Here is a 23319-nt window from a genome sequence, read left to right as displayed (position 1 = left end):
AAAAAGCCCTGGTTTTCTAATATAGCTTCCTATATCAGTTTCAGTCACTATGATTACTGTTGCCAGTATTTTCCATTAACACTACTGTAACACATATTCAGCCATTTGCTAGGGAAAATGGGAGGGGGGGGGGAGAGGAGGGTTATTTCATGTTCTCACCATCAGCTGAACATCCGCTGCTTCCATCACTGGAACAGTAACGCATTTCAATTCTCTGTTTTCCAACCTCCAGCAGGTTAGGATCAGGCAGGCGAGCCTTGCACGTGTACCTGAAGCGCTGCTCATAGTGGCCACCATTGTCTGAGATGTTGACTGGCGTCCAAGGTGTCCAGGGAGTTGTCTTTTTCAATTCGGGACAGGAGTTGGTGTTACATGGTTGATATTCCTAAAATACAACATTGATACACTGTTAAGGTTAGACGGGAAAGACTACCAATCTTGGGATGACTGTCCTTGGCTCTCCCCCTTCCTAAGGTCTGACTGTAGACTCTTCAATCTCAATAGACAGTTAACTCAGTGGTCACACAGGTTAGAAGGAAAAGGTTTTATACAGATCTTAAAAACGATAGGTTTTCTATCAAGAAAAACAGTACATTGTTTGACTCTTTCCACACTGAGGTGTTTCTGCAAAATAAGGTGAAACCTATAATGGTTTCATCTTCATGACTGCTGAGTCCTTCAGTTGTTACTATGTATGGAGGGATATTAGATGATTTAAGGCAGGTGAAGCTCCACAGAGAGAAAAAATAACTTTTAACTGTACCTGGCAAAAATCAGAGCCCCATGTCCCTATGGCAGCTTGGGCTGAGGTCTGTAGCAAAAGTGCAGACATTCTATAGCATAAAGTTTTAAATTCTGCAGAATGGCATATTTGTATATATTTGAATTAAAAATATTTATTTATTTATTACATTTGTAGCCTGCTTATAACTAAGCTGGTTACAAGAAAAGCACGCATAATTTATGAACATAATTTAATATATAAAAACATTCTGCTCATTTTCCATATTTCATAAATGCCAACAATACTCTCGTAATAAGAATGCTTGCATAAAAAATGTGTTTTTAGCTGTCCTTTAAATGTAATCAAATCTGTAGCAAAGTTTATGCTTTTGGGCAAGTTGTTCTATTATAAAGGTCCAGCAAATGAGAACCATGCTTCCTTTGTACCTACATAATGCAATCTCATTAATAAAGGCACAACCAGTTTCAGGGACCCTTCTGATCTGAACAACTGTACAGGCCAATAACGCTCTAGTACTTGAGAATTATATGAAGACGCCAGACATTCATTGCTTTGTAAATCAGAATCAACAATATAAAATGAATCCCGTAAAAAACAGGAAGCAAATGTAAATCTTTTAAAATACGAGTTAGCTCTAATATCAACCTTGCCGCTACATTTTATATCAATTGCAAGTTTTAATATGTGAAACTGTTTTACATTATACAATTAAAGTACTTCTCAATCTTTCTGGTGTGTCTGGATATTTTATTTTATTCATTTGCGCTTTTCTTTCATACTTTTCTCCATTTCAGTTTTCACTTCTTTTATACTTTTCACTGTTTTGTTTCTCTATTTTGTTGTTTTCTTTTCTCCTCTCCTCTCAAGCCTTCTCTTGTTACAGCCCCTCTTTGTCCCTCCTTCAGTGGTCTTTTCTCATACATGACTTTATTTCCACAGCATCTGAAGTTCTTACGGTACTCGAAGTATTGCGCTGTTGCCGCTAGAGGCCATGGCAGTCATTTTGATCAGCAGGCCACGCCAGGCAGCAGCATTGCTCCTGCCCATTTCTCCATGGAGCATCAAGAACCCATAAAGGTAAGCCTAGGGAGGCCTAGGGAGATGGGGGTGGAGGTTGGCTAGGGTCTGGGGCTGCCCTACATCCTCTTCAGGTGGTGGGTGGGAAGGGAGGTTGAAGGAGGGGAGAGTGGACCCCAGTGGCCACCATCCAGAGGCTAAGCAGGAACTGGCCAATATTCAGACCAGTGCCTTGTTAACCTCACCACTTAAAGGGCTTCTTTTACAAAGCAATTCCTGCACGGTCAATGAGAGGAAGCTCATGGAATCGCTACTGTGGTTTAGTAAAAGAGGTCCTAAGTCAGGACAGCTTTTTTTCTGTCCTAAATTTATGCAGGTCCTTAGCCAGTTAGTGGACTGAGTATCACTGTTATACCGGTCAGGTCACTCCTCCACCCAAATTCGGCCCCTGGCCTATCCCTAACGTATTTATTTACTATAGTTTTGCTTTTATCTAGATTGTAAACTTTTTTGAATGACGTCGAGGGGCATAATTGAACGGGGCGCCTAAGTTTTCCTGAGGGCGTCCTCGCAGGACGTCTTCGGGAAGGGGCGGGGAAACCCGTATTATCGAAACAAGATGGGCGTCCTTCGTTTCGATAATACAGTCAGGGATGCCCAAATCTTAACATTTAGGTCGACCTTAGAGATAGTCGTCCCCGGTTTTCAGCGATAATGGAAACCAAGGACACCCAACTCAGAAACAACCAAATCCAAGCCATTTGGTCATGGGAGGAGCCAGCATTCATAGTGCACTGGTCCCCCTGACATGCCAGAACACCAACTGGTCACCCTAGGGGGCACTGCAATGGACTTCACAAATTGCTCCCAGGTGCACAGCTCCCTTACCTTGTGTGCTGAGCCCCCCAACTCCCCCAAACCCCACAACTGTACACACTACCATAGCCCTTAGGGGTGAAGGGGGGCACCTACATGTGGGTACAGTGGGTTTCTGGTGGGTTTTGAAGGGCTCCCATTTACCACCACAAGTGTAACAGGTAGGGGGGGATGGGCCTGGGTCCGCCTGCCTGAAATGCACTGCACCCACTAAAACTGCTCCATGGACCTGCATATTGCTGTCAGGGAGCTGGGTATGACATTTGAGGCTGGCATACAGGCTGGCAAAAAATATTTTTAAAGTTTTTTTTAAGGTGGGAGGGGGAGTACCACTGGGGGAGTAAGGGGAGGTCATGCCCGATTCCCTTCGGTGGTCATCTGGTCATTTTAGGCACCTTTTTGAGGCTTGGTCGCAAGAAAAAATGGACCAAATAAAGTCGGTCAAGTGCTCAACAGGGACGCCCTTCTTTTTTCCATTATTGGCCAAGGACGCCCATGTATTAAGCATGCTCCAGTCCCGCCTTTGCTATGCTTCCAACATGCCCCCGGGAACTTTGGTTGTCCCCACGACGGAAAGCAGTTGAGGACGCCCAAAATCGGCTTTCGATTATGCCGATTTGGGCGACCCTGGAAGAAGGATGCCCGTCTTGCAATTTGTGTCGAAAGATGGGCGCCTTTCTCTTTCGAAAATAAGCCTGTTTTGTGTCACTAAAAATGAAATGTTCTAACAGCACACAGGGCTTTTTCCATGCTTTTTGAAGGATAAAGAGATTTTTGTGTTTTTAGGAAAAGCTTAAAGACATGGCTGTTCCATCAATCCTTTGCTAGAGAGGTGTTGATGGTATAAATTCGTGATTTAAAAAAAATCTTACTTCTTACTTGATTGTTTATATGATGCACCTTCGATACATTAGTGAAAGTAAGGAGTGCAGGAGCAACCTAGTGCTTAGTACAGTGGACCTTGATTGTGGGGAACTGGGTTCAATTCCCATTGCGGCTCCTTGTGACTCTGGGCAAGTCACTTAACCCTCCACTGCCCCGAGTAAACTGTTTTGAATATAGTTGCAAAACAATCACAGAAAGGCAGTATATCAAGTCCCATTCCCTTATAGTCACTATTCTATATCTATTTTATCGTTTGATATTTATGATTACATTTTAAATTTCACTGACTGTAAATGGCATCAAGATAGTTGGAGTTACACAATACATGAGTGCAATAATAAACTAAACAACATTATGCCCTGTAAGTCCTTTTTATGAGCTTATACTTTGCTCCCAATTATCCTTTCTGTGAAGAAATGCTTCCTTATTCCACTCTTCTACCTTCACTCCATGAGGCACTTTGTGCTTGTATTTCCTTTCCATCAAACACCACTTGCTGCTTGTGCATTAGTTATACTTTTGAGGTATTTTATTATTGCTCTCACCATGCCAAATGCTTTTAGAGAGCCTCCATGCATATTTTACAGTAAGCTGTTTAATTACTTCAGCTAAGAATTCAGTGCGTTAAGGGCCTGCAGAATATGTGTGAAAGAGAAGAGACTAATTTATTCAGAACAACTGTGACTTATGCAATTTTAAATTATGAAAATTATGAATTTTTAATAGTGAGCCACATATGTTTCCTAATGTGTGATTTTTTTAGAATAAAGGTTAAGTAAGTTGTTTTGATCTTTATAATTTTATATGGAGACATGATACCACATATTTAGCTATTTAATATATACATCGGTGTGTCAAAGAGATAGAAAATGTTGGCATGAGTTTTAAAAATTTTAGATACTAAACAAAAAAAAAAGGAACCTTCAGATGAAAATGTCAGAGCTATCATATTTCTGGTTATTTTTTTTTTTCAGACTCTATCTCTATGGAATGATCTTCATATATGTGCTGAATTGTCAAGTTAAGACTACTTTTTTTCAGTTTGCTTTTAGAGGATGACTCATGAGTTCTTTTCCGATTATAGTGTTTATGACTGTAAACTGTTTTGACCTGTATGCCAGATAAGGTGGTATATCAAATTCAAATAGACATAAACCTACCGGCTGATATTCAGCCCACGGGAGGGTATCTGAAATGGGGGAGGGGGCTGGGAGAAGGGCTTTGTGTGCTTCCAGAGTAGTGAGAGGAAGGGGTCTTCATATGTCTCTGGGACAAAAGGGTCTTCATGTGCCTCTGGAGGGGATGGGAGAGATGATCAGAAGGGGTATCGGCACACTTAGGCTGGGACCCAGGTTATAAGGGTGCCGGCTAATATCTAGTACTGACACCTGCAAAGCTAAGCAGGCTAATTTAGGACTGCTTGAAAGCTGGCACTGAATATTTCTGGCACCCACATAACAGCTGCCTCCTCCCCAACTCTACCCTTGTAATGCCCTTGTGTGGTTTGGCTCAAAAATGGCCATTTTGTCCTTATATTCAGCAGCACTGCCCAGTTAACTGCCGCTGAATATTGGCAGTGGGCTACAGAGCACGATTTTTAAGAAGGCAGAGAAGGTTTCCTTTAATTAGGATTCTTAACAGCTAAAGGTTTTCTTTTTGTCAAAATACAGACCTTGTGAGGTATTAGAAAATTTTAAAAAGCATAGTTTGATTGTTCAGTCCTTGGCTAGACCATTAAAGTTCTACAGTATTTGGAAATCACAGAATGAGGCATGGTTTATGCTTTGTTAACAACTTTGTTATATCACTTTTCCTGCAAAGCATAGCAAAGCAGCTCACAACCAACTTAGACTTGAGTCCTCCCTATCTGAAATTCAAAGCTGGACTGAAAACTTGCTTTTTCATTCAGGCTTTTCATATCTAACATCCATATGACTATCTTTTGATAAGTTCTATAGTATGGTGTTATTTTGGAAGAATGGTTTGCAATTTGAACATGGAAATGCCCTTTATAGGTTCTCCTTCCCATTTCCCCTGTTTTCTCTTCTCTTTCCCCATCTCCTACACTTCACATTTGTACCCTCCACCCTCTGCAAACCCCAGCTGCTAAGATGATCCAAGATGCTAGCTAGAGTGTCACTGCTCTCACTGAAGCTTGGTGACACATCATTCAGCAGCCATGAATGTCATAGAGCTCCATATAAGTCAGGGAACACCATGGGGCTCTATTATGCACCGGAGTGTGCTGATTGTGGCTGTGATGATACAGGGGTCTTACTGGTGGAGGGAACATATATGTTGGAGGCTTGTTTTCTCACAGGTGCATGGGCTGAGTGCCAGCAGAAGTGGGTCTTCCTGGTAGTGTTGTGCTTACAGATGGCAGGATGGTGGAGTCTGGTGCTTGATTCCTATGCTGCTCTCTCATCTTCTCATGCAAGGCCACAACCTCATAGGTGAGGGACAGCATCCCATTCACCTTCATCTCTTCCTATAAGTCTATTATCTCCTCTGCTCTGGATACTCTCGTTCCTCCCATTCCCCGTTCTGTAAAACGTACCAAACCCCAGCCTTGGCTGACCTCTACAATCCGCTACCTATGTTCCTGTACCTGCTCTGCTGAATGCCTTTGGCTGAAATCCCGTGCCCATGCTGACTTCATACATTTCAAATTCTTGCTGACCTCCTTCCAGTCTGCTCCTTTACTTGCCAAACAGGACTATTACATCCAGTTGACAAATTCTCTTGGCTCAAACCCTCAACATCTCTTTGCCACACTGAACTCTCTCCTCAAAGTGCCTTCACCCCCAACTCCCCCTTCACTTTCCCCCCAGACTCTGACTGAGTACTTTCATGATAAGGTTCACAAGATTAAACTTGAATTCTCAACCAGGTCACCTCCACCTCTCCTTCCCTTAGTCCATTCTCTCAACCCTCCAACCCCTGCCTCCTTTTCTGAAATTACTGAAGAGGAAACTACACATCTTCTTTCCTCCTCGAAAGTAACTACCTGTTCCTCTGATCCTATTCCCACCCATCTACTTAACACTATTATGAATTTCTTGTTTCAAAAAGGACAGACACTTGTATGTGGGAAAAGTCGTATGTTGGGTTTTACACCTATATCTTTTTATGTAGAAGTTTTTTCAAAAGTACTCAATTCAGATAGCTGTTTAGATGAGGCCTAGTGGTTAGGGTGGTGGACTTTGGTCCTGGGGAACTGCGGAACTGAGTTTGATTCCCACTTCAGGCACAGGCAGCTCCTTGTGACTCTGGGCAAGTCACTTAACCCTCCATTGCCCCATGTAAGCCTGCCATGAGTGGGGAAGCGCGGGGTACAAATGTAACAAAAAAAAAAAAATAAAAATAAATGATTGTGGCTTCTGTGTTTAATGAGCAGCATTCACATGTGAGTTGCCATGTTTCGACCATTGATGCTTTCCTCTTGTAAAATGGATGTTCTCGCTGCACGTAACCACTACGTCCACGTGCAATCCTGCAGGATTTTTAGGAAAGGCTGTGTCAACAGATCCTGTTCTAAAATACCACCGGAATCGAGTATGCTCTGACCTTGAAGATTTAGTTTTGATATCCACATTCCATCTAAAATAGGGCTCCATATAATTCAAAACTTATCTCTGCCTTATTGCAACTAACAGTGCCATTAAGGTTACTGTGGTTTCTGAAAATACTATTTTCTCCTTATTAAATTAAATGAAACAAAATCCACTATAGTGAATTGATCTGCTATCATAGCTAATGGGAAAATTCAACAAAAATTGATCTAAAATATAGATATGCTCTGCATAAGGAGGATTTCAAAAGTCTCTACACTCTCTTTATAAATGCAAATATGTTACTGCTTTGTAAAGTAAGATGTAAATTAAATGACACTGTTCCAACATGCCATTTCTTTTTCTATAGAATTTCCAAAATTCATCCATTTCTTTCTAAGTATACTACCAAAACAGAGAGTATCCTAATGGTTAAAGTAGCAGTCTGGAAGTCAGGGAAACCAGTTTTAAATCCTACTGCAGCTCTTTGTGGTTTTGAACAAGTCACTTAACTCTCCATTACTTCAAATAAAAACTTAGACTGTAAGCACTTTGGGAGTACCACTTAACATTCATATAGTGCTACTAGACATACAGAAACACATAAGAGACAGTCCCTAATCGACTGAGTTTACAGTCTGTTCTAGATGGACCAATAAGGGGTTTAGGAGTTAGGCCTTTTGCCCTTCAGGAAAGCACTGAAGACCCATCTTTTCAAGATAATCTACCCTAGCGATTCAACCTAATCTAAAGCCTGCCCACATGATTCTTATCGATGATTGTTTTACATTGACCATGTTTCCCATTATCCTTATTGCTATCCCATATCCATTGCTCTCCATCTTTCTACACCTACCTTCCAACGCTCATTTCCTTCTGCACCCAATTCCTCCTATGTTCAATTTGTTATCTGTTAACCCCATTAATATTGCGTTTACTACAAATTGTATATTCTTTTTTACGACTTTGTAATTCTTCATATTGTTACTATGTAAGCCGCATTGAGCCTGCCATGTGTGAGAAAGTGTGGGGTACAAATGTAATAAATAAATACTGATTATGGGAAAAATTAAAACAACATGGGTAAAAACAGGTGAATAAGGGGCTAAAAAGCCTCAAATTCGTGGGAAAAATATCTCCTATACCTCTGTATGTAACTTGTGATGAATTAGTGAGAAAGGTGTTAGCTACATCCAAATCTTCTTATCCCTTCTCTCATCATCACCTCCTGTTTAGACTACTGTGACTTCTTCCTCATAAGACCCACTGAACCATGCATTGGCACTACAATCTGCCTGATATTTAAAACCACTTAACTGGCCAGGAACGGTTCTTGACTGGAGTGGAGGAGTGGCCTAGTGGTTAGGGTGGTGGACTTTGGTCCTGAGGAACTGAGTTCGATTCCCGGCACAGGCAGCTCCTTGTGACTCTGGGCAAGTCACTTAACCCTCCATTGCCCCTTGTAAGCCACATTGAGCCTCAATATCAAAAATACAGAAGAAACCTGTCTTCGCAAACAACAACAGTGATCAAAAACAGCGAAGATGACGAAAAAAATATATCCAAAAAAGAAACAGTGGAAGATAAAGAATAAAAATGAAAACAAAAAATAATCAATAGAAGGAACTGCAAAAACCAGAACTATGAACAAATAGAAAAAAAGACGACACATCAATAGTAAAAAAACTGAATGGATTTAATATGATAATATGACTCGACACAGCTGTGTTTCGGCCCAACTGGCCTGCATCAGGAGTCTGTTACACCATGTATATATTTTCTGGTAATATCAGTATTTCCTAGAAGAGTGTTCTATTGACCAATCCTTTATTCGAAGTCACTCTACCTTTAAAAAGGCTGTGTGCACGATCTGACAAAAATCGTTGTAAAAGACTGTAGCTAGAAAATGTGTCTCACTGGAATAATTGCAAACCAGCCAACGTATCTTCCACTGTTTCTTTTTTGTTTTTTGGATATATTTTTTTCTTATTTTTTTCTTTTTTTTGTGTCATCTTCGCTGTTTTTGATCACAGCTGCATTGAGCCTGCCATGAGTGGGAAAGCGCGGGGTACAAATGTAACAAAAAAAATGGTACTTAACCGGCTACCTGGAAATTTTCAGCAGAAGATAGCCGGTTATCTCCCGCCGAATATTGCCAGTTAGCACTTAGCGTATAGCCAGTTATATTGTGTGATATAATTGCCTATCTGCCGATATTCAGCTCATCGCTGGCTAAGTTTGGTGGCCAAATTAGGCCACCAAAATAGCTGGAATATCTTTGGCTGGTTTAAACTTAACAGGCTAGCACTGAATATTGGCTTGGCTAGTTACATTTAATCCAGCCAAACCCCTCCCCCCAGGTATTCAGTGTCGGTCACCAGAAATGTCCTGGCATAGAACATCTGGGCTCAGCACCGACTGCAAGAGGCAGCCCGGCTACCTCCCACAGTCTGAATATTGGGTCCAATGTATTCAAAATGAAGCTGTGGAATTTGTCGTCTTCCAGTGGCAATACAACTACATAACCCTGACCCCTTTGCAAGTCACTACCTTAGTTCACCATACCCTTCTGTATACAGTACAAGCCTTTCCTATTCTTAAGTGTCTTAATTTTTCATGTCCCCATTATTATTCCTCTCTTATTTCTCTATGCTCCACCTCCCCCTCTTGCAAACTTGTTCATCAAGTAAACTAGACAGTAAAACAGTAAACGATAGCAGATAAAGACCATCCAGTCTGCCCATCAAGGAGGCCAGAGCTGCACCTTCTACTCTGTGCAGGTCACACTCCTTCAGGATTAAATACTGGCATTACAAACAGGGCAGTCAGCAATTTGCCAAAATGCCAAACACATAAAGGCAGATGTATATGGTTTTGCATTTCATCTACAGGATAGTCACATTCATTGTCAAATACATGATTAAACCAACAAGCTAACAATGTTGCTAACAATCAATATTTTATTTGCTAATTTCAATCTTAAGATGTCTTCTCTTCCTCCATTAAGATACACATCACCTGCACTCACAGCATATGATAGGAATGTGATTTAAAATACACATACCTAATCCTCAGTTGTCTTTGTCGTTGTTGGGACACAGACCCCCAGATTCTAGATAGGTCACCTAAAGTTGGGCACCCAAATCTGGGCGTGGATCCCAGATGTGCATATAAACTAATTAGTCAATTTGGTCCTAACAATCATTATAATTAATTGTTAATTGGCATTAATTAGGGGTTACACACCCATCCGCCCTATGTCCTATTCTATAACGTGTGCCTAAATTTCATAGCGCCTAGAATTCTGTTTCCTTTTTTGGCCACCGCCGCACACTAAGCAGAAGATTTCAGCGTATTATCTACAGCACCACCTAGATCTTTTTCTTGAGTGCTGACCCCCCCAAGATGGACCCTAGCATCAGGTAACTATGATTTGGATTATTCTTTCCAATGTGCATCACCTTCCATTTGTCCACATTAAGGAAGTGATAGAAGACGGCATGAATGGGCAGACTGGGCAGATCATATGGTCTTTATCTGCCTTCATTTTTCTCTGTTTTCTATTATGTTTTCTATGTGTAACTATAATCTACTCCACAATAAATATGAACGAGCTGATTCTCTACCCCAATTAGTTCCCATTGTAAAAGGAGCAGTAATGGAAGATGAAAATACAAGGGATATGAACATAAAGGAATCATAAAATCTGATTTTAACTAGTCAGTGTCAGAGAGATTTCTGCCAAAGACTAATTACCATTAGACTAATGGTGTCTAATTTTAGCATATTTATCAGTAGAAGTATTTTCATGGTCATAAGAGTATAATTTGCTCTGTCTTTGGTACATCAGCAGGCATTTGTAATCACAAAAGTTCTTTAAAGGAAAACAAAATAAAATGGCCAGGTCAAGATGGAAAAAGATGGAAAAATTGGCAAGTTCTTTCAAGCATTGATTCAGGAAACATATTTTAAAAGCATGGCTATCTTCTCTTAAAGTCTACATCCAAGGCTCAGCATTTCACTGTACTGCCATCATATGGTAACCCAGCTCTATTTTTCCCTCCTTGTCCTTGATCTCTTTTCCCCCATCTCAGGCTAGGAGGTAGTGACCAGCCCACTCTGCATTGGCAGGGTGTATTCTCACTGCTGACAAAGCAAGGCATGTGATGAGATTATTATGAGTGTGGTTATTGTAAATTATTTGTTCCAGTCAGCCTTTGATGAATAAATCCTGTGTAGAATAATAATAATAATAGAAGTAAAATTTGCAATTACCACAGCTTAACAGGGGACTGTACCCCATGGTAGCTACAAATTTAATATGGAGACTATTGAGCTCATTTTTTAAAGAGAAGGGCGCCCATCTTTCGACACAAATCGGGAGATGGGCGTCCTTCTCCCAGGGTCGCGGCATAATTGAAAGCCAATTTTGGGCATCCTCAACTGCTTTCTGTAGCGGGGACGACCAAAGTTCCCGGGGGCGTGTCAGAAGTGTAGTCAAGGTGGGACTGGGGCGTGCTTAACACATGGGCGTCCTCGGCCCATAATGGAAAAAAGAAGGGTGTCCCTGACGAACACTTGGCCGACTTTACTTGGTCCTTTTTTGTTTACGACCAAGCCACAAAAATGTGCCCTAAATGACCAGATGACCACCGGAGGGAATCGGAGATGACCTCCCACTACTCCCCCAGGGGTCACTAACCCCCTCCCACTCTAAACAATTTTTAAAAAATATTTTTCCAGACTGTATGCCAGCCTCAAATATCATACCCAGCTCCATGACAGCAGTATGCAGGTCCCTGGAGCAGTTTTAGTGGGTACTGCAGTGCACATCAGGCAGGCGGACCCAGGTCCATCCACCCATCCTTGTTAAACTTGTGGTGGTAAATGTGAGCCATCCAAAACCCACCAGAAACCCACTGTACCCACATCTAGGTGCCCCCCTTCATCCCTAAGGGCTATGGTAGTGATGTACAGTTGTGGGGAGTGGGTTTGGGGGGAGGTTGGGGGGCTCAGCACAAAAGGTAAGGGAGTCCACTGCAGTGCCCCCTAGGGGGCCCGGCTGGTGTCCTGGCATGTCAGGGGGACCAGTGCACTACGAATGCTGGCTCCTCTCACGACCAAAGGGCTTGGATTTGGTAGTTTCTGAGATGGGTGTCCTCGATTTCCATTATCGCCGAAAATCGTGTTGTGCTTAATGCAGTTTAGTAAAAGGGTCCCTTGGGGGGGGGGGGGGGGGGAGGGACATTATCAACCTTTGCTAAGGTTTTAAGTTGTATTATTTGCCCCTTAGGGTGACTTAAAGGGCCCTAATGCAGCTTGACAAAATGTACTAGAACAATATTTGTCACCACAGGATACACAGTTATTTATTTATTTATTTATTTGGTTCACTTGTATCCCACATTTTCCCAGATTGTGCGGGCTCAATGTGGCTAACAAAGTTACAAGAACATTACATAATACAGCAGGTTATAATAGTTATATAAAAATTAACAAATACAGTAACGTAAGATGCTAATTAAGAGAATACGGATGGGAAAACAGGAGCAACAAAAGGGAAGCAGACATAAGGCAAATGAGATGCAAAACATGCATGCATGTTTTCCATCTCATTACTATTTAAATAACATAACATGACGTGGTGATACACTGCAAGTCGTGTTAGGGCCAATAACTCAGGGTAAAATAATCCTAGCTTTTTGCTGGGGTTATTTTACCACCCAGGAAAATCAAGCCGCATTCTCCCAGGCCAGCAGACCAGGCCTTCCCTTCCCAGCTTACCGCCCACCTCTCCAAAAGTCTTATTCATTCCCCAGCTTCAGACAACCCCAGGCTTAAGCCCTACCCACCCCAAAAGGTCCAAGCCCCCCCCACATGGCCTTAGACCTAAAGGACCTACCATTCTGAACATTGGTGGACCAGGTAGTCTTCAGCCAGGAGCAATGCCCAATCACTCTTGCCTATTCTGGAGCCATCCACTTCAGTGGTAATCAGTGTACAACTACTACTAGGGGTGCCATTTTGCAGATGGTGCCAGACTGGGTAGGAATGACCGGGCATCACATCTGCCCGAAAACCCCCTGGACCATTAATATTAAGATGATAGGCCTTTAGGTCTAGGAGGTTGGGGGAGCTTAGACATTTTGGGGGATTTGAGTCTGGGGAGGATCTGGCGCCGGGATGTGAGTAAGGACTTTGAGGGGGTGGTCAGCAAGCTGGGGAACCTGCTCTGCCTGTCCAGGAGCATCAGGCCACAGCTTTGTGGCCTGATGCTCCAGGGTTGCTGGAATAATGCTGCTGGTTAGGTGGCTTATAAGCAGCATTATTCTTTTACCAGGGATTGAACAACCTGTAGAACTGAGATACAGCAGATTGTTGAATCCCGAGGTATATCAAGATGTGGTAAAAGGCTTTTTTTTTTACCCCACCACGACAACTTCCTCCCTTAGTGTCTAGTTTACCTACAGCTGAGAGTGAGTTAACCTGGTGATGCTTTGGATAGCACAGTAGTATGTGCTTTCAAACAGATTCCATAGTGAGATCTAATCTACCCAGTCCGCTTTGAAGATAAGAAATGGTTGCTAATAGTATGCCATTTAGAGGTCTTAACTTACAGGAGGGTCTACAAATTAAGGATACCAATTGAAGAGTTTAGATCCAAAACCTGTTAAGTGCAAAAAGCTGTTTTCTGGATAAATGAATGTTTCTAGTCTACTTACGTAAATGTTTGTTTCACTGAATATAAAATACCTTATATAGAAATGCATGTAGAGCAAATTTCATACATCTTGAGCCAGATTCACTGAATGGCACTGGGAAAAAAATCCACGCTAAGCTCTATTCTATAAAGGGCATTCTGGGTTGGGCACCCTTTATCGAACAGTGCTTAGAGCAGATTCCTGCACCCAACTTTGGGAGTGGGGGACTTATGCCTACTGCAATCTGATATAAATCCTTGTGTGAAATTTGGGTGCTGTATAATGTAACTTCAGTATAGTGTAACTCCAGTATTCTATAACACTGCACCAAAATTTTGGGAATTCCCCTGACCTGCCCATGCCCTATGACCACACCCCCTTTTGGTTTGCTGCAGGGCACTTTGGGCACTCAGTGTTACAGAAGGGTAGGTAGATCCATGCATAAGTCCATATTTTTGCCAATTAACGTCATTAATTGTTTGTTGACGTCTCATTAACTAATTACTTTGCATGTGGATCTTGGATCCAATCCCGAATTTTGGTGACCTTTATATAATCTGGAGGTTTATGGCTATCTATGAAGGAGGTCTGTTTTTGGAAAAAAACTTTTTTTGTTGGAGGGGGGAAATATACTTAACAGGTTTTGGAGCTCACCTCTTCAGTAGACATAAATAGCTACTAGGCTAAGCAATGAAATGTAGCTAGGTCCAAGTAGTGGTCACTGGGCCCACTCAATTCAGAATTTGAACACACATAGCTGGAAAATGTTTTTAATGAAAATCAGTGCTCTAATGAACATACACTATGAAGTCATGAATGATGGTGTTATGGTTCATTTTAACAATGGGGAAAGTTGTTACTGCTGCTTTTGCTACAGCTGACAGGCTCTGTGCCCACAGCAGAAACCATGATTACTACAGAACTAGTTCTCTAAATTACAAGCATATAGCCGTACAGTCAAAGGAAGAACAGGGGCCTCTAGCTGCTTGGTCAGGGGGTGTATTTTTAACACGGCATGCCTGTGGAGAAAAATGAAGGCAGGGCAGTATCAGCTTCCCTGACTGAAATACACTTTCTACATCACATAGCTCCTAATATGTAACCGGTCTCTATAATGCTAACTGTAAGCCACATTGAACCTACCACTAGGTGGGAAAATGTGGGGTACAAATGCAATAAATGAATAAAGCTTAAAGCAAAGTCAGACAGTAGCGCTGGCAATATCAGCTATGAGAATGAAAGATGAAGAAGCAGACATGATGGGAAATGAAGTTTAAAGCCTTTATTGTAGAGAGTGGGTAAAAAGAACGCCCAACACGGCCATGCTTCAATCAGCGGGGATGCTTCAGAGGTGATACAGTACCTCAAGGAGTAATCCTCTCCCTTTCTCCAAAGAAGAGCAGAGACCTCCTCTGAGTTGAATGTTCTGCTTTCCCTGGGTGTGTTGGTAATACCACACCTAAGGTTTTCTACACTGGGCAAAGTAACAGAATTCTACTGGGACTAGCAGCAGCTTGCCCATCTGTCTTTTAGGAATATCAGCCATGATCTGAAAAATAATATAATTATAAGCACAGAACAAAAAAGCAGCAAGAAGCCAGGGACCTGCATTCATTTGAAATAACACGGGAAATGTCAATGACATTTCCCAAGCCATTTTGGGGGCAATTCTGTAACTGGGTGTCCCTTTTTAGCTGCCCAATGATGTATGGTGAGATCCTATTCTATAATGGCATCCGGGTGCCCAGAATCCATTATGGAATACTAGCATAACCGGACATCGGCGTGCAGTCACATAAATGTGGCATGGACATGTGTAACTTCAAGTATTCTGTAAGTTGTGCATGTGACAGCTCTACCCATGTGAAAAGCCCCTTATTATTCAACGTATGCACCATTACAGAATAGTGCTTAGTCAGTTTGCTGCCACTTAAAAGTGAAAATTTACAGTTACCTGTGAAAGTTGTGGTATTCTGTACAGTTATTTGCATAAGAGTAAGGGTCCTGCATTTGATATACCACCTTTCTGTGGTAAAACCTAAGTACACAGGTACTTTTTCTGTCCCTAGTAGGCACACTATCTAAACGGTGAATATATGCAGGCACCTCGTTATACAATTGCCCTTCTCAAATCATTTTAACCTGAAACTGTAGAAACCCCCTTCCCCCATTCCCCCCCCCCCCCCATGTTGTCAATAGTGTGCTCTACTGCTCAATAATCCACAATATAGAGTAATAGGTATTCATTTGTACAACAGGGTGCACCATTGATAACACTGCTCTCCCAAAACGGAAAAACAAATCCACAAATAAAATGAAAAATTCCATAAACAACATGGGAAGCTAAACTAAGTGAACATTTCCGGCCTGCACACCCTTTCAGAAGACCTGAGAGGAAGAGAGAAAGGATTGTCTGTACTACCCTGCGCCGTTCTAAAGAATACAACTGCTGTACATTCATCATTGGAACTGAAACTTGCTTAGTTCACGCTCCACTTCCTTGCATGTTACAGAAAATTTTGACGTTCTCCAAATGGTCTTGCTCAAGCGAGCCTCCAGATTGGAAACTGTTTTGGCAACTGTATGCACTAAGTCAACAGAAAGCAGCAGGGCTATTCTGACAAAACAAATTTCTAAAAAATCACCTCAAATGGCCACGTACGTTGCTGCACACTGATTAACAAAAGATAATTAATTTCAGCTCCTATTTATTATTATTAATGATCTCAGTAGTACATGCTCATTATATTGTCATTCTTGACCAGTGGAGCGGTGAATTTGTGACACATTAGATTTGCTACTGCAACATCAGCAGTATTCAACACCTGCAGACAGATTCTGTTGCTTTTTCTGTGTGTATTTGCTAATGCAGGTCCCTCAGCAAATTCTAATACTTTGAAATCCACAATTTTCAGACAAGTATTGATATCATAATCATTCCAGTAACCAAATTCACAAGCTTTATGTAATCTTGAAAGATCTTCCTGGTTCAGCTGTGAGAAACATAGAAAAGTCAGAAAGCTGATTTTTGCAACGATAGTGGCTATCTTAGGGGGTCTTTTACTAAAGCATAGCTCGAGTTCTCTGCAACAGGGCCCATAGGAATAAAACTCGACCTAAGCTTTAGTAAAAGACCCCCTTAATTTTGTGTCTGAATTCACACATTCTACACAGGATCTCTTCACAGTGATGCACTAGTCTAATAAGCCAAAGATTTTGAAATGACACAAAATATAGCAGAGCAGAGTTAAGCAAGCTTGACCACTGAAAGATGTGAGTACAACAGGTCAGCAGTTTACTGAATAAAGACACAGACACACAGACAAACTCTTTTCAGAAAGTATAAATGATCAGTCAGCACCGCTAGTGAATAACAATACTGCTCCACATTCTGCTCTTAGGGGCCAAAATGCATCACGTTTTGGGCTTAACACGCTATAAGGCAGAATTTTAATGTGCGGCAAGCCCAAAACTAACGCTGCATCAAGAAGGGGCATTCTCAGTATTTTGTATTGCAGGTTGTGCATTAACATGCAGATTAACAAGCAGTAGGCTTCTTCAGGTTAAGTGGAAGCACTTAGGGCCAATTCAGTAAATGGTGCCCAAACTTATGCACCGTTAAAATCTGTGCTAAACAGAGTTCTGGTCATTTAGGGGCCCTTTTACTAAGTGGCAGCAAGCCCACCACGGGTTTAACGCGTGCCAATCTGGAGCTACCGCTGGCCCAATGCAGATGCCGGCAGTATTTCCACCCTCAGCGTGTGATATTTCCAGTGATAGCGGAAATATTCAAAAAATATTTCTGCAAGGGGTTACCCATCGGTAATCGGGCAGCGCTACCCAGTTACTATTAGGTTACCACAGGAGCCCTTACCGCCACCTTGGTGGGTGGTGGTAAGTGCTCCACACCGCCTGTATGGCCACATGGCCATGTCTTTTTTTCGGCCTTTTTACCCACTGCGTTAAAAAGGGCCTCAGAGCGCTGCAAAAGTAAAACGGTCCCTTCATAGGTGGTCGGTGGCCCAACTGTTTGGGGAGGCTAAAGGGGGTGGGGTTAGGGGTGGGGCCAGGGGCGGGGCTTACATCCATAATTGTCTGACAACACAGAAAAAAAATGAGTAAAAATAAAACAATCACAATTAATACCTTTTATTAAATTTAGATATTAAATATGTATCATATGTCAAAGAATAAAGTGGTTGCTCAAAGCATATTCTAACCACAATTGCTCAACTGCAAAACACTATGCACAACTTTTTGCAAAACAACACTCATAACCTTACTGTACCATAAATATTACACTGGGCAGAACCTAATACACCAATATACCACCAATAAGGAAAATGCAGACCGTCAACAATAGGAGGCAAGGGATCATAATATCATAATTCTCATGTAGAGCCACAAAACACTCTTTTAGGATAGTGTTCACAATTAGTTACTTTTATTAACGACCATATGTAGATCCTTTAAGAGGTATAACATCAGGCTTCCCAAAGGCAGATTACAGAAACAGATGAACAGTTAAGTTCAAGAAACAGGTTATTCTCACTGAAATTTCTCCAACTGTATTGTATAGAACAGAGTAGAAAATTAGCACAAAATACAGAGATTATAACTACTGTCTCTACCAACTATAATAATTTTAAGCTGTTTTAATGATGTTCAATTGTTATTTTTCATAATATTTAAATCTAGATATGGGAAGCTTTCAAATAAATTAAAAAAACTGTCAAATAAGTAAAAGAGAAAGCAAAAGCTTTTGTCCTCCACCATAGGCGGTCGGTGGCCCAACTGTTTGGGGAGGCTAAAGGGGCGGGGTTAGGGGTGGAGCCAGGGGCGGAGCTTATAGCCACAATTAGCAGAAAAAAAATAAGTAAAACTAAAATAGTCACAATTAATACCTTTTATTAAATTTAGATATTAGATATGTATCATATGTCAAAGAATAAAGTGGTTGCTCAAAGCATATACTAACCACAATCGCTCAACTGTAAAACACTATGCACAAATTTGTGCAAAAACACACTCAGAACCTTACTGTACCATAACACTAGGCAGACCCTAATACACCAATATACCACCCATATGGAAAATGCAGACTATATGAAACAAGGGATCATAATATCACAATTCTCATGTAGAGCCACAAAACACCCTTTTAGGGTGGATAGTGTTCACAATGAGCTCCTTTTATTAACGACTATATGTAGATCCTTCAAGAGGTAGTGTGTCATGATTTAGGCTCTAAAACCCTTTCCAATGTTTTGGTGCCACCTCAGTAAAGCCAATACACAATCTCTCCACTGCAAAACACTATACACAAACTTGTGCAAAAACACACTCATAACCTTAGCAAACCATAACAGCACTAATTCCAAGGACAGGACGAGCTACAACCTTATGCGTGGAAAGGCAGCACTGTAATTACTCTGGGCTCTAAAACACCAGTACACAACCAAGTGAAACAAAAAAAACAAACCAAAAAGGGCTGTAAACACTACACACTAGTAGAATACTGCACCTTGATTACACATGAAAAACACATGACACAACAGATATGAAGGCAAAACTGGAAAGTTACCTCAAGAAGTCAGACTCAGCATGCAGCAATACTAGAAAAATTGAAACTTACATGCAAAATATCACAGATGCACATTTCCAAAAGCTGACATATTCCAGTTAATAAATTCTGAATAAAATACTTTTTTCTACCTTTGTTGTCTGATCATTTAGTTTTTCTATTCGCTTTGGTCCCAGTGTCTTCTTTCCATTTGATATTTTTTCTCTCAACATGTCCACCATCCTCCTTATGCGTCCTGTCTACCACCTGTAGCCCTGTCGCTATCCTTTCTGCAGTTTCAGCATCTGCCCTCAAAGTGTTCCAATCCAGCCCTTAAATTCAGCAATTTGTCCTCCATCCATATCCAGCATTTCTCCCCTCCCCATGTGCATGTTCTTCCTGTCTTTCCTTCCCTCCATCCATGTCCAGCATTTCTCCTCTCTCCCTTCCACTCCATCCGTGTACATCTCCTTCCTTTGTCTTTTCTTCCCTCCATCCTTATCCAACATTTCTCCTGTCTTCCCTGCCCTCCACTACATCCATGTCCAGATTTCTCCTCTCTTCCTTCCCCTCCGTCCATCCATGTCCAGCACCTTCCCTCTTTCTCTTCTACCCTTCCATCCAGTGTCATCCCTCTTTCTCTCTCCATCCTTCTACCCATTACCCTCTCCCAATCCTTTTGTCTATTGTCTCCCTCTCCTTCCATCCATTGTCTCCCTCTATCTCCCCTTCCTTCTAAACAGTTCTCTCTCTCTCGACCCTTTTCCATTCAGCATGTCCTCTCTATCCCCATCCTTCCAGTGTCTTTCCTCTTTCACTCCCTACCCTTAAGTCCAGTGTCTTCCCTCTTTTTGCCCCCTCCTTCCCGCATTTTCCCTCTTTCTCCCTCCTTTCATTCAGCATTTCTCCGTCTGACAGCTAGGGTCTCCCCCAGTAGCTTCTCTCTCTCTCTCCTGCCCATGTCCCTTCTTTCTCTCCCCATCTTTCCACTAATCTCTCTCTCTGTACCCCTCTTCCATCCAGCATTTTCTCTCTGGCTCTCCCCTGCTCTTTTCCATGTCCCCTTTTTCTCTCCCCATCTCTCTCTCTGGCTCTCACCTGCTCTTTGGCATGTCCCTGACTCTCCCCTGCACTTTTCCACTTTCTCTTTCTCTCTCCTCCAGCGTCTTCATGCATCTCTCCTCTCCTTCATGCATCCCACCTTTCTCTTGCCTCCCCTTCTTGCTTCCATCACTCTCACTCCTTTCTCCACCCCTCCTTTTTCCCATGCCCTGCCATTGCTTTCCTTCCTCCCTCTTCCCTTTAAATGTGGCATCTCACATCCTCCTCTCTCCACCCCCCTTTCCCTTTGGTCTGGCAGCTGGCTGGCATCGCTTCCCACCCCCACCCACCAACCGGACTAGTGCGGTATCGATCTCCCCCTCCGCTTCTGTACGTCGTTTTTCAACTTTGAGGCTTTCTTCCGGTAGCGGTAGCAGCAGCAATGATGTAAGTGCTGCTTTCAGCCTGCCCCGGAAGCCTTCTCTGGACAGCATCCCTCCTACGCGGGAAGCTGTACAGAGAGTGCTTCCGGGGCAGGCTGAAAGCAGCGCTTACATCATTGCTGCTGCTGCTGCTGCTACCGGAAGGAAGCCTCGAAGTTGAAAGACGACGTACAGGAGCGGAGGGGGAGAAGCGACACCGCACCAGACGGGGGGGGGGGGGGGGCAAAGATCGGAAGCCTCGAAGTTGAAAGCCGACATGACAGGAGCGGCGGGGGAGAAGCGATACCGCACTAGACGGGGATCGCACGGTCCCCCCACCAACCAGCCCTTGCTGCACTTCTGGCTGGGGAGGCTTAGCCTCCCCAAGCCTCTTATACCGGGCGCCTATGTCCTCCACCTTTTTTTTAAAAATATCTTTATTAAGTCAGTTAGAGGGAGATTACATTAACCTTTTAAGGCACTGCCTAATGCTTATCCTCCTGGAACAGCTTTAGACTTTTTACAGATGGCCCACGCATTTATTTTTAATAATCTCACACAGCATGCCCCACAAAGTCCTTGGACCCTTCTTACTTTACCGCTACAGCCAAGCCAGCAGCCAAAAATGAAGAAAGAAGAACAGCTCACTTACTTCATAACAGCCTCACACAGCCAAGGCCAAGCACAGCCGCCGAACAGCTGGCTGCCCTGCATCAACCACAAACCGGGCGATCTTCTGCAACATTCCATCCTGTTCAGGCACTGGCGGTACCACGTGCAAGCGGGAAGATGGAAGCACATGCACATAGGCGGTACCGCGTCTGCCACGGCGCCAGCGTGTGAAAGTGGGAAGGTGGAGCAGATGCATGCGCATAGGCGCCGGCGCTGCATGACGTGGTGCCGTCAGCACTCCTCCTCCCCTAGAGGTTTTCTCGGTTGCACACGCGAGCGTTGGATGCTTTCACGTGACGTCGTCTTCCCCTCCTTTCTCCTCCGACACGCCGTATTTTTCAGAAATCTATTTGGGGGAGCCAGGACGGAGGGCTGTCAGGGAGCTGAGGGCGAGCTCAGAGCGGGGTGAGCAGTGGCGGAAAATACAATTTTTTTTTGCTACACGTGGGGAGGAGGCAGGCGGGGAAGGTCACAGCTTGGCTGGGGAGGCTTAGCCTCCCCAAGCCTCTTATACGGGGCGCCTACGGGTCCCTTACTGCTAAGCGACCTTTATAGAATAGCACTAAGAGCAGATTCTCATGCCCAACTTTGGGCACAAATACTTATGCGTAATGAAACCTGGGGCAACTCCCACGCCCAACTGATGGCTGTTAGACACACAAATCCAAGTATTCTGTAACATCCCACCCCAATTTCTAGGAATGACCCTCCCATGGCCACGCCCCCTTTTGAGTTGTGCACTGTGAAATCTAGGCGTGGATGTTATGGAATAGTGACTAGGCCAAATGTGTTAACTCATTCGTTTGCACATACATCTGCCCTGCACACCCAAATTTGCATGCCCGACTTTGGGTGACCTAAATAGAATCGGGAGGGCAAGTATTCAGCCAGTTAGTGTGCAGTACATTACATGACATGACAATTATTATTGTATTCCGCAAACACCTTACAAGTTCTATGTGAATTACATTTAAGAAAACCAGACAGTCACTGGGAATGTGCACCAATAGAACCCACATTATACACATTATGCAAAAACTATTAAATAGCGAAATATTTCCTGAACAAATAGGATATCAGCAACTTCCTAAACATTATATAGTTATGCATAATTCCATTTTGTCTAGGAATAGAATTCCAACTAGCAGGAGCTTGATAAAGCAAACTAGAAGAAAGAAAAAAGATTTATTTTTCAACCCTTTTGGTGTAGGAAAGCACAATATCATAGCATCTCGCAATCTATTATTGCTAGAAGGCATATCTACTAACTTTGACATATATAGTGGGGCCTGACCATAAAATACTTTAACAATTATTGTATAGACTTTAAAACAAATACGAGCCTCAACTGACAACCAATGCAAATCAATCAAAAAAGGACTATCATATGTGCGATTTATTAAGGGGCCCTTTTACTAAGCCGCATAGGTGCCTATGCACACCCAACATGCGCCAAATTGGAGCTACCACCCGGTTACCACGTGGCCCTTGCAGTAACTTCAATTTTGGCGCGCGGCTGCTATGAGCGGCCGAAAAATAGTTTTTATTTTCTGATCCACATCAGCTACACACATCAAGTGGCATATGACGTGTGTAGACCATTACCACCCAGTTACCGCGTGAGACCTTATTGCTAGGTCAATGGCTTGCGGTAAGGTCTCAGACCCAAAATGGACGTGCGGCAATTTTCATTTTGCCGCACATCCATTTTCGGCAAAAGTTTTTAAAAAGGCATTTTTGTAGGTGTGCTGAAAAATTATTCTGTGCGCGCCCAAAACACGCATCTACAGTACCGCAGGCCATTTTTCAGTGCACCTTAGTAAAAGGACTCCTATGTGTGCAGCCA

The 23319-nt window shown here is 42.7% G+C and overlaps 1 protein-coding gene across 3 annotated transcripts in view; it reads right to left on the bottom strand.

The window, feature by feature from the left end:
- Positions 1 to 23319, bottom strand: part of SEMA5A (semaphorin 5A) — a 976513-nt gene that overhangs the window by 72646 nt on the left and 880548 nt on the right. For all 3 annotated transcript variants that reach the window (XM_030205332.1, XM_030205321.1, XM_030205342.1), the window contains one exon: positions 160 to 385. In XM_030205332.1, coding sequence (XP_030061192.1) covers positions 160 to 385 — 226 coding nt within the window. The remainder of the gene's footprint in view (positions 1 to 159; positions 386 to 23319) is intronic.

This window comes from Microcaecilia unicolor, chromosome 1 (genome assembly GCF_901765095.1).
Source record: "Microcaecilia unicolor chromosome 1, aMicUni1.1, whole genome shotgun sequence".
NCBI lineage: Eukaryota > Metazoa > Chordata > Amphibia > Gymnophiona > Siphonopidae > Microcaecilia > Microcaecilia unicolor.
Note: the sequence above shows the minus strand (reverse complement) of the source record. Positions and strands in the feature narration are given on the sequence as shown.